The sequence below is a fragment of the Staurois parvus genome, unplaced genomic scaffold (genome assembly GCF_062004578.1).
Source record: "Staurois parvus isolate SC_StPar_1 unplaced genomic scaffold, SC_StPar_1.0 ptg001262l, whole genome shotgun sequence".
Taxonomy (NCBI): Eukaryota; Metazoa; Chordata; class Amphibia; order Anura; family Ranidae; genus Staurois; species Staurois parvus.
The window spans coordinates 62755-82029 of record NW_028319058.1 but is presented as its reverse complement, the minus strand read 5'-3'; the positions used below and the strand labels follow the sequence as shown (position 1 = coordinate 82029).

General features: G+C 48.8%; 1 protein-coding gene across 1 annotated transcript in view; it reads right to left on the bottom strand.

The window, feature by feature from the left end:
- Positions 1-609: 609 nt before the first annotated feature.
- LOC149437732 (integrin alpha-M-like) overlaps positions 610-19275 on the bottom strand; it is a 61258-nt gene continuing 42592 nt past the window's right edge. Inside the window, exons 18-30 of the mRNA XM_089660674.1 lie at positions 13418-13522; positions 12491-12564; positions 12270-12411; positions 12104-12199; positions 10235-10314; positions 10072-10155; positions 9722-9788; positions 7370-7477; positions 6824-6907; positions 5706-5819; positions 5194-5286; positions 3387-3497; positions 610-1053 (exon numbers count right to left, since the gene is read on the bottom strand). Of these exons, the coding sequence (XP_089516800.1) occupies positions 943-1053; positions 3387-3497; positions 5194-5286; positions 5706-5819; positions 6824-6907; positions 7370-7477; positions 9722-9788; positions 10072-10155; positions 10235-10314; positions 12104-12199; positions 12270-12411; positions 12491-12564; positions 13418-13522 (1269 nt within the window). The 3' untranslated portion in view covers positions 610-942. The remainder of the gene's footprint in view (positions 1054-3386; positions 3498-5193; positions 5287-5705; positions 5820-6823; positions 6908-7369; positions 7478-9721; positions 9789-10071; positions 10156-10234; positions 10315-12103; positions 12200-12269; positions 12412-12490; positions 12565-13417; positions 13523-19275) is intronic.

The window sequence follows — 19275 nt, the reverse complement described above, 5'->3', positions numbered from 1 at the left end:
TCTCTAGGTCTCATTTCCCAGATATCTAGGTCTCATTTCCTCGATCTCTAGGTCTCATTTCCCCGATCTCTAGGTCTCATTTCCCCGATCTCTAGGTCTCATTTCCCCGATCTCTAGGTCTCGTTTCCCAGATCTCTAGGTCTCGTTTCCCCGATCTTTAGGTCTCACTTCCCCGATCCCTCGCTCCCTCTTCCTCGATCTCTCGCTCCCTCTTCCTCGATCTCTCACTCCCTCTTCCCCGATCTCTCGCTCCCTCTTCCCTGATCCCTCGCCCCCTCTTCCCCAATTCATCGCTCTCTCTTCCCCGATCCCTCGCTCCCTCTTCCCCGATCCCTCGCTCCCTCTTCCTCGATCTCTCGCTCCCTCTTCCTCGATCTCTCGCTCCCTCTTCCCCGATCCCTCGCTCCCTCTTCCCCGATTCATTGCTCTCTCTTCCCCGATCCCTCGCTCCCTCTTCCTCGATCTCTCGCTCCCTCTTCCTCGATCTCTCGCTCCCTCTTCCCCGCTCTGGCACAAGGAGGACATACAATTACTGAACATTATGGCGCACACGGCGGCCATCACTGCCATCCAATTGTCGTTGTGCAGGAGGGAGGAGTATAACATTTCTGTGCTGAGGATTTCCATTTGCTGATTTGTGTCTGGGGGAGGAACCTTCCGTTATGTTCCTCCCACCATCGTATGGAGTGCGGCTGAGTTCTGTATTTCCAGGACTGGAGACCGGTTTATCGAATTGGATATGTTTTGTCGTCATCCATCACATTTCTATGTTGGCTCTCTTCATTGGACGGTGTGATAGATGGGCAGATGATGAGGGAGGACTCCGCCCCCCCCAGAAAGCACTGACCAATCAGCAGAGTGAAGGAACAGTTGGCTCATTAACAGGTAACAAAGCATTACAGTGAAACCCCGCCCACAGCGCAGTCCGCCGCGGCGCTCTCCTCAGTTTGTGTCTCCAATGTCTTGGGGCCCCAGGGGCACCTCGTCATTTACCCCCTGCCCTCCTGTTGGATCCTCCATCATGTTCTTATACTGACGCTTGAAAAAGCCGAGCTGGAGGGACAGAAAACAACATGGCGGTGAAGATCGAACCATCATTATCCAAATAGAACCGCACTGGGGACGCCATTCTACAACCATCACATGTCCATATATGGTGTCATAGTGACAGCGCACACACCGACCAATCACAACTCTTCTCTCATTTATCTGACCAGGATGACGTCGGTTTCTGCAGATCACCATTGATCTCCGCTACTCTGACCATGGGGGAGGGGATGGGAGAGGGATCTAATTCCCATATTTCTGTGTATGGAGTATGGAAGAGCCGGATCTCCACAGGGCCACTTCTCTTGCAGCATTATCATTGGAGTCAGTGTTGGGGTTAGGATTAGGGTCAGTGTTGGGGTTAGGATTAGGATTAGGGTCAGTGTTGGGGTTAGGATTAGGGTCAGTGTTGGGGTTAGGATTAGGGTCAGTGTTGGGGTTAGGATTAGGATTAGGGTCAGTGTTGGGGTTAGCACTAGGATCAGTGTTGGGGTTAGGATTAGGGTCAGTATTGGGGTTAGCACTAGGATCAGTGTTGGGGTTAGGATTAGGGTCAGTGTTGGGGTTAGGATTAGGGTCAGTGTTGGGGTTAGGATTAGGGTCAGTGTTGGGGTTAGGATTAGGGTCAGTGTTAGGGTTAGCACTAGGGCCAGTGTTGGGGTTAGCACTAGGGTCAGTGTTGGGGTTAGGATTAGGGTCAGTGTTGGGGTTAGGATTAGGGTCAGTGTTGGGGTTAGCAGTAGGGCCAGTGTTGGGGTTAGCACTAGGGCCAGTGTTGGGGTTAGCACTAGGGCCAGTGTTGGGGTTAGCACTAGGGATAAGGTTGGGGTTAGCAGTAGGGTCAGTGTTGGGGTTAGGATTAGGGTCAGTGTTGGGGTTAGGATTAGGGTCAGTGTTGGGGTTAGGATTAGGGTCAGTGTTGGGGTTAGCACTAGGGTCAGTGTTGGGGTTAGCACTAGGGTCAGTGTTGGGGTTAGGATTAGGGTCAGTGTTGGGGTTAGGGTTAGCACTAGGGTCAGTATTGGGGTTAGCACTAGGGTCAGTGTTGGGGTTAGGATTAAGGTCAGTGTTGGGGTTAGGATTAGGGTCAGTGTTGGGGTTAGGATTAGGGTCAGTGTTGGGGTTAGCACTAGGGTCAGTGTTGGGGTTAGGATTAGGGTCAGTGTTGGGGTTAGCACTAGGGCCAGTGTTGGGGTTAGCACTAGGGCCAGTGTTGGGATTAGGATTAGGGTCAGTGTTGGGGTTAGGATTAGGGTCAGTGTTGGGGTTAGGATTAGGGTCAGTGTTGGGGTTAGGATTAGGGTCAGTGGTGGGGTAAGGATTAGGGTCAGTGTTGAGGTTAGGATTAGGGTCAGTGTTGGGGTTAGGATTAGGGTCAGTGTTGGGGTTAGGATTAGGGTCAGTGGTGGGGTTAGGATTAGGGTCAGTGTTGAGGTTAGGATTAGGGTCAGTGTTGGGGTTAGGATTAGGGTCAGTGTTGGGGTTAGGATTAGGGTCAGTGTTGGGGTTAGCACTAGGGCTAGTGTTGGGGTTAGCACTAGGGCCAGTGTTGGGGTTAGGATTAGGGTCAGTATTGGAGTTAGCACTAGGATCAGTGTTGGGGTTAGGGTTAGGGCCAGTGTTGGGGTTAGGGTTAGGGCCAGTGTTGGGGTCAGTGATGGGGTCAGTGGTGGGGTAAGTGATGGGGTCAGTGGTGGGGTCAGTGGTGGGGTCGGTGGTTGGGTCAGTGGTTGGGTCAGTGATGGGGTCAGTGGTGGGGTAAGTGATGGGGTCAGTGGTGGGGTCAGTGGTGGGGTCAGTGGTTGGGTCAGTGATGGAGTCAGTGATGGGGTCAGTGATGCGGTCGGTGGTGGGGTCAGTGGTGGGGTCAGTGGTTGGGTCAGTGATGGAGTCAGTGATGGGGTCAGTGATGCGGTCGGTGGTGGGGTCGGTGGTGGGGTCAGTGGTGGGGTCAGTGTTAGTATTTTTGGGGTATTCAATATCTAACGTCATGCTCACAGACAATGGGGGGGCTAATTTTTGGCAGAAGAAATGGTCCAGGACGGGTTGAAGGAGTTTCTCTGAATTCCCGTTGATCCCGATTTGCCACACTTTCGTTACAAATCTACTTACAGCCGACAGACGTGAGAGATTCTCCAGCATGCTGGAAGATTTTTCCCGGTTCCTCTGGAGAAATGATATGACTGGAGGGAACGATTTCTGCCGCCGTCCAAATCTCAGCCCATTCCTGACACCGAACCCCTCACATACATCTCTGACACCATCCATCACCCACACAGCCAATGCCGGGCACTCCTCCGCCTGGTTGTCCTGTGGGGGCTCCCCGGGGCAATGCTCACCTTGTACAATCCGGCCGTTGTCAGGGCCAGCAGCACCAGCCCCCCCACACTGCTCCCGATTATAATGGGGACAAAGTTGTACTTGGTGGGAATTTCCAGCACCGTCTGAGCCTGCGGGAGATAGCAGAGATTAGAGACGCAGCACTGAGCATACCGAGCGCAAATCCCCGAAAGAGACCCAGTCATGACTGGATGGAGGGATGGATGGAGGGATGGATGGATGGATGGAGGGATGGATGGATGGAGGGATGGATGGAGGGATGGATGGATGGAGGGATGCATGGACGGACGCATAGAGGGACGGAGGGGTAGATGGATGGATGGATGGAGGGACGGAGGGATAGATGGATGGAGGGATGGATGGATGGATGGAGGGATAGATGGATGGAGGGATAGATGGATGGAGGGATAGATGGATGGAGGGATGGATGGAGGGATAGATGGATGGATGGATGGAGGGATGGATGGAGGGATGGATGGAGGGATGGGTGGATGGATGGAGGGATAGATGGATGGATGGATGGATGGATGGATGGATAGATGGATGGAGGGATAGATGAATGGATGGATGGAGGGATAGATGGATGGAGGGATAGATGGAGGGATGGATGGATGGATGGAGGGATGGAGGGATAGATGGATGGCTGGATAGATGGAGGGATGGAGGGATAGATGGATGAATGGCTGGAAGGATAGATGGATGGAGGGATAGATGGATGGAGGGATGGATGGATGGATAGATGGAGGGATAGATAGATGGATGGAGGGATGGAGGGATGGATGGATGGATGGAGGGATGGAGGGATGGATGGATGGAGGGATGGATGGATGGAGGGATAGATGGATGGAGGGATGGATGGATGGTGGGATAGATGGATAGATGGATGGATAGAGGGATGGAGGGATAGATGGAGGGATGAAGGGATAGATGGATGGATGGATGGATGGATGGATGGAGGGATAGATGGATGGATGGATGGATGGATGGATGGATGGATGGATAGATGGATGGAGGGATAGATGGATGGATGGCTGGAAGGATAGATGGATGGAGGGATAGATGAATAGAGTGATAGATGGATAGATGGATGGAGGGATGGATGGAGGGATGGATGGATGGATAGATGGAGGGATAGATAGATGGATGGAGGGATGGAGGGATGGATGGATGGAGGGATGGATGGATGGAGGGATAGATGGATGGATGGATGGTTGGATGGATGGTGGGATAGATGGATAGATGGATGGATGGAGGGATGGATGGATGGATAGATGGAGGGATGAAGGGATAGATGGATGGATGGATGGATGGATGGATGGAGGGAGGGAGGGATAGATGGATGGAGGGATAGATGGATAGATGGATGGATGGATGGATGGATGGATGGAGTGATAGATGGTCAGATGGATGGATGGATGGATGGATGGATGGATGGACGGATGGATGGATGGACGGATGGATGGAGGGATAGATGGATGGAGGGATGGAGGGATAGATGGATGGAGGGATGGAGGGATAGATGGATGGAGGGATGGATGGATGGAGGGATGGAGGGATAGATGGATGGAGGGATGGAGGGATAGATGGATGGAGGGATGGATGGATGGAGGGATGGATGGATGGAGGGATGGATGGATGGAGGGATGGATGGATGGAGTGATAGATGGAGTGATAGATGGACGGATGGATGGACGGATGGATGGAGGGATCGAGGGATGGATGGATGGAGGGATGGATAGAGGGATAGATGGATGGAGGGATGGATGGAGGGATGGAGGGATGGATGGAGGGATGGATGGACGGTACCTGGGATCGGGTGAAGTGTTGGCTCTGATGGAAGGTCCGGGTGTCGTATACAATCTCTGCACAGCTCTGTAGGGAGATTTTCTTCTGCTCTATCTGAAATAGAAGGAAGAAGGTGTATATACCTGTGTGCTGTGTACTTACCTGTGTGCTGTGTACTTACCTGTGTGCTGTGTGCAGAGACCATTTGCTTTTGTGAATGGATTGTACCGACCTGTATGCACAGCATACCTCTCTCAGTGGACAGTGTACCTACCTGTGCGTGTAGACAGTGTACCTACCTGTGTGTGGACAGTGTACCTACCTGTGTGTGGACAGTGTACCTACCTGTGTGTGGACAGTGTACCTACCTGTGTGTGGACAGTGTACCTACCTGTGTGTGGACAGTGTACCTACCTGTGTGTGGACAGTGTACCTACCTGTGTGTGGACAGTGTACCTACCTGTGTGTGTGGACAGTGTACCTACCTGTGTGTGGACAGTGTACCTACCTGTGTGTGTGGACAGTGTACCTACCTGTGTGGTCCAGTCTTTAGTTGCAGATCCTTTGACAGTGAAGATCAGTGAACTCTGAGCCTCCATCTCCCGGATCTGACACTCCGCTCTGACACACCAACCAACCGAGCAATTCTGAGAAGAGAACCCGGGAACCCCCCATGTCACTATATACAGAGAGATCCTGAACCCCCCCAGAAGTGAGTCCCCCCTCCCCCGGACTGTATACAATGTATATATATATATATATAGTATCTCCCAGAAGTGAGTCCCCCCCTCCCCCGGACTGTATACAATGTATATATATATATCTCCCAGAAGTGAGTCCCCCCCTAAGTGACAAGGTCCAAATTGGGCCCAAAGTGTCAATATTTTGTGTGGCCGCCATTATTTTCCAGCACTGCCTTCACCCTTTTGGGCATGGAGTTCACCAGAGCTTCACAGGTTGCCACTGGAGACCTCTTCCACTCCTCCATGACATCATCACGGAGCTGGTGGATGTTAGAGACCTTGCGCTCCTCCACCTTCCGTCTTCCACTCCTCCATGACATCATCACGGAGCTGGTGGGTGTTAGAGACCTTGCGCTCCTCCACCTTCCGTCTTCCACTCCTCCATGACGTCATCACGGAGCTGGTGGGTGTTAGAGACCTTGCGCTCCTCCACCTTCCGTCTTCCACTCCTCCATGACGTCATCACGGAGCTGGTGGATGTTAGAGACCTTGCGCTCCTCCACCTTCCGTCTTCCACTCCTCCATGACGTCATCACGGAGCTGGTGGATATTAGAGACCTTGCGCTCCTCCACCTTCCGTCTTCCACTCCTCCATGACGTCATCACGGAGCTGGTGGATGTTAGAGACCTTGCACTCCTCCACCTTCCGTCTTCCACTCCTCCATGACGTCATCACGGAGCTGGTGGATATTAGAGACCTTGCGCTCCTCCACCTTCCGTCTGAGGAGGCCCCACAGATGCTCAGTAGGGTTTAGGTCTGGAGACATGCTTGGCCAGCCACACACACAGCCATTAATGTCTAAACCGCTGGCAACCAAAGTGCCCATATAAAGGGTATAGTGGACAGTTGTGAAGTGGTGGGTCAATAAAAGTCATGCGGGTTGGTTGATGGGAACATGGACACTTACGAAAACAGGACTCTTGTTTAGGAGTTCCCCGAAGTTCTTGGCTCCTTCTGTTGCTCCCTTCATGGTACATCGGGTGATCTCCATCTGGGGTGGAAGATGTGAGAGGAGACGGTGAGATGGTGAAAGCAGAAAGTCTATGATATCCTCCTATGACGTTCTCAGACCTCTGGGAAGGGACATCAGGCCATGTTCACGGAGAATGCTCTGTGCAGCCACGAGGCTGATGCCCCATCCATACTGAGCTGTGGGCCCACAAGCAGCCACTTGGCTACATTTCCTGTTCCCGGCTCAATCAGGGAGCGAAGAGATTGGGCCCCGAGTGTTCCACCATTATACCATCTCCGTGGTTTGTGTTCTAAACCTTCTGAGGAAAGTGAGCGGAACAAACGATGCTGGAAATTATCTTTAATAATAAAAATGAATGAAAGGAAGGTTGAGAACAGATATTTACACGGGTGTGGTCTGCGCCCAGCCTGATTTCAGGGCAGGTTCAGCATGAAGGACACAGTAGAGGACATCAGGTCATAGCCACATGGGGTGTGTTACCTCAGAACTGCTGATGTTGATCTTCTCCCAGACTGAGACCTCCCCCAGCCGCACCGGGAGGAAGAAGATAACGGTGAGGGGAAGACTGCGCTGACCCAGATTATTGACCTACAAGAGACACACAATGGGACAACACACATCAGGATCCCGATTTGTGTTATGTATGGAGAATGTAACAAAGCTGATGGAATACACAAATGTGGACAGGAACACCTCATGGGGGCACACAAAGGTGGACAGGAACACCTCATGGGGGCACACAAAGGTGGACAGGAACACCTCATGGGGGCACACAAAGGTGGACAGGAACACCTCATGGGGGCACACAAAGGTGGACAGGAACACCTCATGGGGGCACACAAAGGTGGACAGGAACACCTCATGGGGGCACACAAAGGTGGACAGGAACACATCGTGGTGAGGGCACACAAAGGTGGACAGGAACACATCGTGGTGAGGGTACACAAAGGTGGACAGGAACACCTCATGGTGAGGGCACACAAAGGTGAACAGGAACACCTCATGAGGGCACACAAAGGTGGACAGGAACACATCGTGGTGAGGGCACACAAAGGTGGACAGGAACACATCGTGGTGAGGGCACACAAAGGTGAACAGGAACACATCGTGGTGGAGGCACACAAAGGTGGACAGGAACACATCGTGGTGGAGGCACACAAAGGTGGACAGGAACACCTCATGGTGAGGGCACACAAAGGTGGACAGGAACACATCGTGGTGGGGGCACACAAAGGTGGACAGGAACACATCATGGTGGAGGTACACAAACGTGGACAGGAACACCTCATGGTGAGGGCACACAAAGGTGGACAGGAACACATCGTGGTGGGGGCACACAAAGGTGGACAGGAACACATCATGGTGGGGGTACACAAACGTGGACAGGAACACCTCATGGTGAGGGCACACAAAGGTGGACAGGAACACATCGTGGTGGGGGCACACAAAGGTGGACAGGAACACATCATGGTGGGGGTACACAAACGTGGACAGGAACACCTCATGGTGAGGGCACACAAAGGTGGACAGGAACACCTCATGGTGAGGGCACACAAAGGTGGACAGGAACACCTCATGGTGGGCGCACACAAAAGTGGGCAAGAAAACCTTATGGCAGGGGAACACAAAGATGGACAGGAACACCATGTGGTGAGAGAACACAAAGGCAGGTAGGAACACCTCGTGGTGAGGGCACACAAAAATGGACAGGAACACCTTGGGTGGGGGGGCATACAAAGGTGGGTGTCGACACCTCGTGGTTGGGTCACACAAAGGTGGGTAGGAACACCTCATGGTGGGGGCACACAAAGGTGGACAGGAACACCTCATGGTGGGGGCATAAAAAGGTGGGTGGGGACACCATATAGTGGTGGAAACACAGAAGTAAGGAAGGACACTCCATGGGGTGGGAACACGTAGAGGGGAGTAAGGATGCATAAAGGGAAGGAGATACACTCTATAGGGGTAGGAACACACAGAAGGGAACGGGCAAACTATAGGGGTGGAAACATGTAGCGTGGAGGAGGAACACCCATTGGGTGGGAACACATAGAAGGGAGTGGGGACACTCTACTGGGTGGGAACACAGATAGGAGGAGGAGGGATGCTCCAATGGGGTGGGAACACATAGAGGGAAGGAGATACACTTCAAGGAGGTGGAAACACATACAAGGGAACGTGCACGCTATTGGGGTAGAAATATATAAAGGGGAGGAAGAGGAAGAACACCTCATTAGAATGGGAACACATAGAGAGGAGCAATGACACTCCATGGGTGTGGGAACATATAAAAGGACATTGGGACACTCAATGGGGTAGGGAATCCACAGAGCAAGTATAGTCACTTCATGAGTGCAAGAAGACAAAGGCCAGCAGGGTGACTTCATTGATGGAGAGAACACACAGAGGGGAGGAGGAATCTCCATGTAGACGGCAAACACACAGAGGGGTCAGGGACATCCATGTTAGCAGGAACACATGGAGGAGAGAAAAGCAATCCAGTGGGTGGAGGTAATGTGAGGAGCAGACAAGTCACCACTATAATGGTGGACAGGAGCCCCCAGAACTCCTATGTGGACAGGAACAAACTTGGGCAGAGAGATAAAAATGTTGATGAATTCAAGACAACTGGAGGCTAACTCTACCACCATTGACTACCTACATTGTGTAACGAAATATTACTTATGGGTGGACTGATCCAGGTGCTGCACATTCTATAGGTATAAAAATTCCTGAAGTTTATGAACCTATAAAGAAGTAGCTGTCACATGGTGGAAACACTCAAACATCACATAGAACTCCACTACTAAAATGAATTCTATAGGATCTCACCCTGTAGATGTGCTGTATGGTGGAGTCATCAGAGGTAAAGTTGTGGTACTTGCTGGACTCCTCAAGGCTGAAACACAAACAAGGAATCATTGTAAATAAACGAGGGTCCTCGAGGGTGGGTTTGGTTGTGAAGTTTATGGAGAGGAGTCAGAAGGTTCTGTAGCTCAAACAACATCAGTCCATTTCATCTTTCCCTAGTTTTATGGACTGAACACTCAGAACGAGAAACATTCTTTTTCTAGGGTGACCAGAACATGAAGAACTTGTATGAAGGGTGTCATCATACACATGTGAGCTTAGAGCGGTGTGACCTCTATTTCTGTATGAGGGGCAAGGCTGGAGGCACGTACCCAGTGATGGTGACATAGATGGCATACAACACATCTATTTTAGCTGAAGACATCCTTCGATTGTTGCTTGAATCTTTGTTATCACTGCCGAGAAAATAACAATTTAACACACAGACCAGGAAAACCAGAAGACAGAGAGATAGACATGTCTGGGGTCAGGTACCTGGTAATATTGGCTGCCATCAGCAGAGAGTCTCCTAGATCTACTGTTGAGGAAACATGGAAGCCCACCAAGAAGACCACCTAGAAGCGAGATGCACAGTACAGTTCATGTGTTTATAAAGTCATTAAACCCCAACAAAAGCATAAATACTCTTTCATGTCATCTCACATGTGAGAAGAGACCCTGTATAACATCTAACACATGTGAGAAGAGACCCTGTATAACATATAACACACGTGAGAAGAGACCCTGTATAACATCCAACACATGTGAGAAGAGACCCTGTATAACATCTAACACATGTGAGAAGAGACCCTGTATAACATCTAACACACGTGAGAAGAGACCCTGTATAACATCTAACACATGTGAGAAGAGACCCTGTATAACATCTAACACACGTGAGAAGAGACCCTGTATAACATCCAACACATGTGAGAAGAGACCCTGTATAACATCCAACACATGTGAGAAGAGACCCTGTATAACATCTAACACATGTGAGAAGAGACCCTGTATAACATATAACACATATGAGAAGAGACCCTGTATAACATCTAACACATGTGAGAAGAGACCCTGTATAACATCTAACACATGTGAGAAGAGACCCTGTATAACATCTAACACATGTGAGAAGAGACCCTGTATAACATATAACACATGTGAGAAGAGACCCTGTATAACATCTAACACACGTGAGAAGAGACCCTGTACAACATCTAACACATGTGAGAAGAGACCCTGTATAACATCTAACACATGTGAGAAGAGACCCTGTATAACATCTAACACATGTGAGAAGAGACCCTGTATAACATCTAACACACGTGAGAAGAGACCCTGTATAACATATAACACATATGAGAAGAGACCCTGTATAACATCCAACACATGTGAGAAGAGACCCTGTATAACATCTAACACACGTGAGAAGAGACCCTGTATAACATCCAACACATGTGAGAAGAGACCCTGTATAACATATAACACATGTGAGAAGAGACCCTGTATAACATCTAACACACGTGAGAAGAGACCCTGTATAACATCCAACACATGTGAGAAGAGACCCTGTATAACATCTAACACACGTGAGAAGAGACCCTGTACAACATCTAACACATGAGTGAAGAAACCTTGTAGAACATCTAATTCATGAGAGAAGAGACCTTGCAGAACATCCAACAAATGTGGGAAGAAACCTTGCAGAACATCTATAATATGTCATAAGAGACCTTACAGAACATCTAACTCACGAGAGAAGAGGCCTTGTAGAACATCTATCATATGTGGGAAGAGACCTTGCAGAACATCTAACTCATCAGAGAAGAGACCTTGCAGAACATCTAATATATGCAGGAAGAGACCTTGCAGAACATCTAACTCACGAGAGAAGAGACCTTGCAGAACATCTAACTCACGAGAGAAGAGACCTTGCAGAACATCTAACATATGAGAGAAGAGGCCTTGCAGAACATCTAACATATGAGAGAAGAGACCTTGCAGAACATCTAACTCACGAGAGAAGAGACCTTGCAGAATATCTATCATATGTGGGAAGAGACCTTGCAGAACATCTATCATATGAGAGAAGAGACCTTGCAGAACATCTAACATATGAGAGAAGAGACCTTGCAGAACATCTATCATATGTGGGAAGAGACCTTTCAGAACATCTAACATATGAGAGAAGAGACCTTTCAGAACATCTTACACATGAGAGAAGGAATTCTGTATAATATCTAAAATGTATGGACCGTGATATGAGACTTTCCCAGCCAAGGACATTGGTGGGATCAAGTATTTGGCGAGATTTCCCACGTCCTTCTCTCTGACAGTCTTCAGCATTCTCCTCTACACTCTTACCATGGTGTTGGGTCTCAGAAGAGGTCTGTTGACTGCGCAGTTGACCACTCTCTGACCCTCCAGAGTAGCACATAGGACGGACACTTTCTTGTTACTCTGCAAGACATACAAACTAAGGTTTAGACTCAGCAATCCTACAGAGATCTCATAGAGGGCCCCAAATTACCTCAATAAGAGACACCAAACGATAGGACAAGCCAGTGGGGAAGGGGATGAGAACACGAGTGTTGTACGAATCATCTTGTAAACTCTTCACGGAGACCGTCACATTGATGTCAAGCAACGTCCCAACCACCAGCTGGGAGACACTGTCAGAGGGAGATAGGACACTTGTCAGCAATGGGAGGACCAGTATGGGGCTGAGTGGACTGAGGGAGTCTGTCTCACCCAGTGAAGTTGATGGCCAGTCTCAGATCATCTTCACACACCTCATCCCGACCACAATTCTTCTGAAATGGGACCTGTAAAGATATGGAAGCCACTGAGGACACGATCAGCTTAGAAGCCTCAGATAATTCTGAGAAGTATATCGGTGACGTCTATCACACGCCTCAGCTTTATCTTCTCTTTATTTGGGTTGATATTTATTGTCTTCTCCAAGACCTTTAATTGGCTGCTCACCATGATCATTATTGGATGGATCCTGTCATTTGGTTGGATATATTGAGACCGGCTCAGAGTTACCTCCTGTACTGGATCCTATCCCAGGAAGTTCATTATCTGCTCCAGACTCAATAAATTGCCTCCAGTCTGGTTGGGAACTCCTCATATTCTCAGAGTTTCGTGTGCTAATGAAGCACCAATGTGAGTCATGTGACAAGCACAGAGTTGCCTATCTTGTGTCTTTGAAGAATCAGAAACTGGTTTTGGGTCCAAAAATATCATGAATGACTAATAACGGAATATCACACCTACTAGAATACTGGGGAGGCTGGATGATGAATAGTCAAAGTTAACATTCGCTTCCCTCTTCTGTTTCATGTTTGTTCTATTTCCTATGAAGATTCGTCCTGCAAGGTGTGCAGTCTGGTTATGAAAACACTAAACGCCATGTTCAGCGACGGGAGCTAAACGAATAAAAGGGGTGGGAGGTCTCCACCACAATGAGGACTGGAACCAGCCTTGAAGCTTTGTCATCTGTTGTCATCATTGCAGCTCAGGTCACTGCTGTGCACACTTCACCTCATTAGTGGACTTTAACGTGAGGCCGGATGTCTGATGTTAAACAGTAACCCCCCCCCATCCCCATCCCCATCCCCCCCCATCCCCGAGTGTAAGATCAGTAACACAATACTGGGTGTACGCGCCTCATACCTCTGCAGAATAGCTGGTCCTCGTGTCCTCACTCAGCACTGGATTTCCCATAAGAGAGTAACTGAGAGACACCCGGAGAGGAGTCAGAGAGTCCTCCACACACTCCTGAGACAGAGAGGAGAGGGAACAAATGAGACGTGTTATCTGGACACACACTGCGCATTTCCTGAATGGACGAGCTAAATGGGCGCTGGGTTGTAGTCTGGGTATAGAGCTGCCAGCATAGAGAGGGGAACCTCAAGAACCTCCAATAAGAATGTAAACAAGTAAAATATGCAGCACTATAATATATTATAAACAATATATAAGAGGATATGAATAGATCTAATAAACAAAACAATGTAACAAAACTGGCGTTATAACAACACTTAATAATGAAAAACCAGACTATGGTAACATCCCATCAGGGGACTACGGTGAAAATTGTGTTCTAGTCCAGATGAGAAACAGCGAATATCCGTGATTGCTGCGGCTGTGAAAATACATGTATATTGTACCAACCGGACAGCACAAATGATTGCATGTATATTGTACCAACCAGACAGCACAAATGATTGCATGTATATTGTACCAACCGGACAGCACAAATGATTGCATGTATATTGTACCAACCGGACAGCACAAATGATTGCATGTATATTACACCAACCGGACAGCACAAATGATTGCATGTATATTGTACCAACCGGACAGCACAAATGATTGCATGTATATTGTACCAACCAGACAGCACAAATGATTGCATGTATATTGTACCAACCAGACAGCACAAATGATTGCATGTATATTGTACCAACCGGACAGCACAAATGATTGCATGTATATTACACCAACCAGACAGCACAAATGATTGCATGTATATTGTACCAACCGGACAGCACAAATGATTGCATGTATATTACACCAACCGGACAGCACAAATGATTGCATGTATATTGTACCAACCGGACAGCACAAATGATTGCATGTATATTGTACCAACCAGACAGCACAAATGATTGCATGTATATTACACCAACCGGACAGCACAAATGATTGCATGTATATTACACCAACCAGACAGCACAAATGATTGCATGTATATTACACCAACCAGACAGCACAAATGATTGCATGTATATTGTACCAACCAGACAGCACAAATGATTGCATGTATATTGTACCAACCAGACAGCACAAATGATTGCATGTATATTACACCAACCGGACAGCACAAATGATTGCATGTATATTGTACCAACCAGACAGCACAAATGATTGCATGTATATTACACCAACCGGACAGCACAAATGATTGCATGTATATTACACCAACCAGACAGCACAAATGATTGCATGTATATTACACCAACCAGACAGCACAAATGATTGCATGTATATTGTACCAACCAGACAGCACAAATGATTGCATGTATATTGTACCAACCAGACAGCACAAATGATTGCATGTATATTACACCAACCGGACAGCACAAATGATTGCATGTATATTGTACCAACCAGACAGCACAAATGATTGCATGTATATTACACCAACCGGACAGCACAAATGATTGCATGTATATTACACCAACCAGACAGCACAAATGATTGCATGTATATTACACCAACCGGACAGCACAAATGATTGCATGTATATTGTACCAACCAGACAGCACAAATGATTGCATGTATATTACACCAACCGGACAGCACAAATGATTGCATGTATATTGTACCAACCGGACAGCACAAATGATTGCATGTATATTACACCAACCGGACAGCACAAATGATTGCATGTATATTACACCAACCGGACAGCACAAATGATTGCATGTATATTACACCAACCGGACAGCACAAATGATTGCATGTATATTACACCAACCAGACAGCACAAATGTCTGTGTGTTGGAGTATATAAGACCTACTCCTTGGTACTCAGGGAATGGAACCTTTCACATGGATGAAGTCATCAAGGAAGGAATCAACCACCAGGGGACATCCATCCCGGACAGGTAACCAGTATCCAGTAGTAGAAATCTCAACCATCAGGACAGGTATATATTATATCCCGCAGTACAGATCTCAGCCATCAGGGGGATCATGCCAGTAAGCATAGATCTGGTATGAAGAAGCACCTTAGGAGGAGGAGGGCTCGCCCGTGAAAAAACGAGCCCAAGAGAAGAAAAACTCCAATAGTGTAGTATTTATTAATCCAGGTGAAGGTGACATCAAAAGTAAAGAGAAACAAAAAGTCAGACACTTACATAAAAAACTCCATATTTACTTTGATAAAGTGTGTGTTATACGAAACGCGTTAGGGAGGTGCCCCTAACCCTTACCAGCACACCACACGGCTTTACTTATGGCCAGTGGCTCTATGGAGTTTTTATGTAAATTTGCCAGATTATTGTGCTCCCTCCAGCCGATATCTTGATTAGAGATGAGCGAATTTTTCAAAAATTCGATTCGGCTGATTCGGCGAATTCCAGTATGAAATTTGATTCGATGCAAATTAATTCGCTACGAAGTTAACTTATAAAAAGGGTTTCTAGGCTTCAGAGAGCCTTTAAATTAGTGCAGAACACTGTACCTTTAATTTAAATGCCCTTGGAGATGAGGAAGGAGAAGGAGAAGGATGAGAAGAAGGAGAAGGAGAAGGATGAGAAGAAGGAGAAGGATGAGAAGAAGGAGAAGGAGAAGGAGAAGGAGAAGGATGAGAAGAAGGAGAAGGATGAGAAGAAGGAGAAGGAGAAGGATGAGAAGAAGGAGAAGGAGAAGGATGAGAAGAAGGAGAAGGATGAGAAGAAGGATGAGAAGAAGGAGAAGGATGAGAAGAAGGATGAGAAGAAGGAGAAGGATGAGAAGAAGGAGAAGGAGAAGGATGAGAAGAAGGAGAAGGATGAGAAGAAGGAGAAGGATGAGAAGAAGGAGAAGGAGAAGGAGAAGGAGAAGGATGAGAAGAAGGAGAAGGATGAGAAGAAGGAGAAGGAGAAGGATGAGAAGAAGGAGAAGGATGAGAAGAAGGAGAAGGAGAAGGATGAGAAGAAGGAGAAGGATGAGAAGAAGGATGAGAAGAAGGAGAAGGATGAGAAGAAGGATGAGAAGAAGGAGAAGGATGAGAAGAAGGAGAAGGAGAAGGATGAGAAGAAGGATGAGAAGAAGGAGAAGGATGAGAAGAAGGATGAGAAGAAGGATGAGAAGAAGGAGAAGGATGAGAAGAAGGACAGTTCTGTGACAGTTTCTGTCTATTTCTGACAGTTCTGTGACATTCACTCCATACAGCGGTTGAAACATTGTATCTATTTGTTTCCATAAATGACATTCTGCAGATACACTTTTTGCCGGCTTGGAATTATTCTTATTTTCATCCTACTTCTTCTTCTTCATCCTCATCCTCATCCTCTTCTTCTTCTTCTGAGGATGAGGATGAAGAAGAAGTAGGATGAAAATAAGAATTCCAAACCGGCAAAAAGTGTATGTGCAGAGCTCCTCTATTTCTGACAGTTCTCTGACAGCTTCTTCACATGTACAGCGGTTGAAACATCTGTATCCTAAATGGAAACTAATAGATACAATGTTTCAACCGCTGTACATGTGAAGGAACTGTCAGAGAACTGTCAGAAATAGCGGAGCTCACTGCAGGGACACTTTTGCCGGCTGATCGGGAAATATTTGATTCGCGCACCCAAAGTAGGCAAAATTTTGGATTCGACGCGAATCGAATATTTCCTGAAATTCGACTCGAATTCCGGTTCGCCTGGTTCAATTCGCTCATCTCTAATCTTGATCCTTGAGTTCCTGCTGCCGTCCTTATCTGCACTACTACTTTGCCGACTCTTGGCTTGTTCATTGACTACGCTTCCATCTGATCCCATCCAGTTATTACTTGTTTGTGACCTTTGGATTGTTTACTGACTACGCTTCTGCTTGGTCCCAACCTGTTATATCTGCTACTGGACCCCAGTGGGTGATCCTGAGACCCGTGACAGGGTACTAACACACAGCAAAACCCATCCCCACCATCAGGAGTTCTGGTGAACACCGGTGAGTGCTTAGACACAGTGCCTCCCCAAACCCCGCATTCACTATATCCCCTCTCCCCGGACCCCACATTCACTATATCCGCTCTCCCCGGACCCCGCATTCACTATATCCGCTCACCCCGGACCCCGCATTCACTATATCCGCTCTCCCCGGACCCCGCATTCACTATATCCGCTCTCCCCGGACCCCGCATTCACTATATCCGCTCTCCCCGGACCCCACATTCACTATATCCGCTCTCCCCGGACCCCGCATTCACTATATCCGCTCACCCCGGACCCCGCATTCACTATATCCGCTCTCCCCGGACCCCGCATTCACTATATCCGCTCACCCTGGACCCCGCATTCACATATCCCCTCTCCCCGGACCCCGCATTCACTATATCCGCTCTCCCCGGACCCCGCATTCACTATATCCGCTCACCCCGGACCCCGCATTCACTATATCCGCTCTCCCCGGACCCCGCATTCACTATATCCGCTCTCCCCGGACCCCGCATTCACTATATCTGCTCTCCCCGGACCCTGCATTCACTATATCCGCTCACCCCGGACCCCGCATTCACTATATCCGCTCTCCCCGGACCCCGCATTCACTATATCCGCTCACCCCGGACCCCGCATTCACTATATCCGCTCTCCCCGGACCCCGCATTCACTATATCTGGTCTCCCTGGACCCCGCATTCACTATATCCGCTCACCCCGGACCCCGCATTCACTATATCCGCTCTCCCCGGACCCCGCATTCACTATATCCGCTCACCCCGGACCCCGCATTCACTATATCCGCTCTCCCCGGACCCTGCATTCACTAAATCCGCTCTCCCCGGACCCCGCAATCACTATATCCCCTCTCCCCGGACCCTGCATTCACTATATCCGCTCTCCCCGGACCCCGCATTCACTGTATCCGCTCTCCCCGGACCCCGCATTCACTATATCCGCTCTCCCCGGACCCCGCATTCACTATATCCGCTCTCCCCGGACCCCGCATTCACTATATCCGCTCTCCCCGGACCCCGCATTTACTATATCCGCTCTCCCCGGACCCCGCATTCACTATATCCGCTCTCCCCGGACCCCGCATTCATTATCTCCTCTCCCCGGACCCCGCATTCACTATATCCGCTCTCCCCGGACCCCGCATTCACTATCTCCTCTCCCCGGACCCCGCATTCACTATCTCCTCTCCCCGGACCCCGCATTCACTATATCCGCTCTCTCCGGACCCTGCATTCACTATCCCCTCTCCCCGGACCCCGCATTCACTATCTCCTCTCCCCGGACCCCGCATTCACTATATCCGCTCTCCCCGGACCCCGCATTCACTATATCCGCTCTCCCCGGACCCCGCATTCACTATATCCGCTCTCCCCGGACCCCGCATTCACTATATCCGGACCCAGAGATAGTTTGTATTTTGAACCTCCCGAGTCGGCGGAGCTTCATGGAGGCTCATCGTATTCAACCCCATCTCCATGAAAAACAGTTTTATGCATCGAATAGAGCGAGAAACAGTTAGAACGCTTGTCTGGGTTCTGTCAGTTACCCCCTAACCTCCTGTTCCTACAACAAATGGGGATGTGGTTGTCCCCAGGCCAGGCAGACAAGGAAAGTTGTCAGTTACCCCATAACTTCCTGTTCCTACAACAAATGGGGATGTGGTTGTCCCCAGGACAGGCAGGCAAGGACACTTGTCAGTTACCCCCTAACCTCCTGTTCCTACAACAAATGGGGATGTGGTTGTCCCCAGGACAGGCAGGCAAGGACACTTGTCAGTTACCCCATAACCTCCTGTTCCTACAACAAATGGGGATGTGGT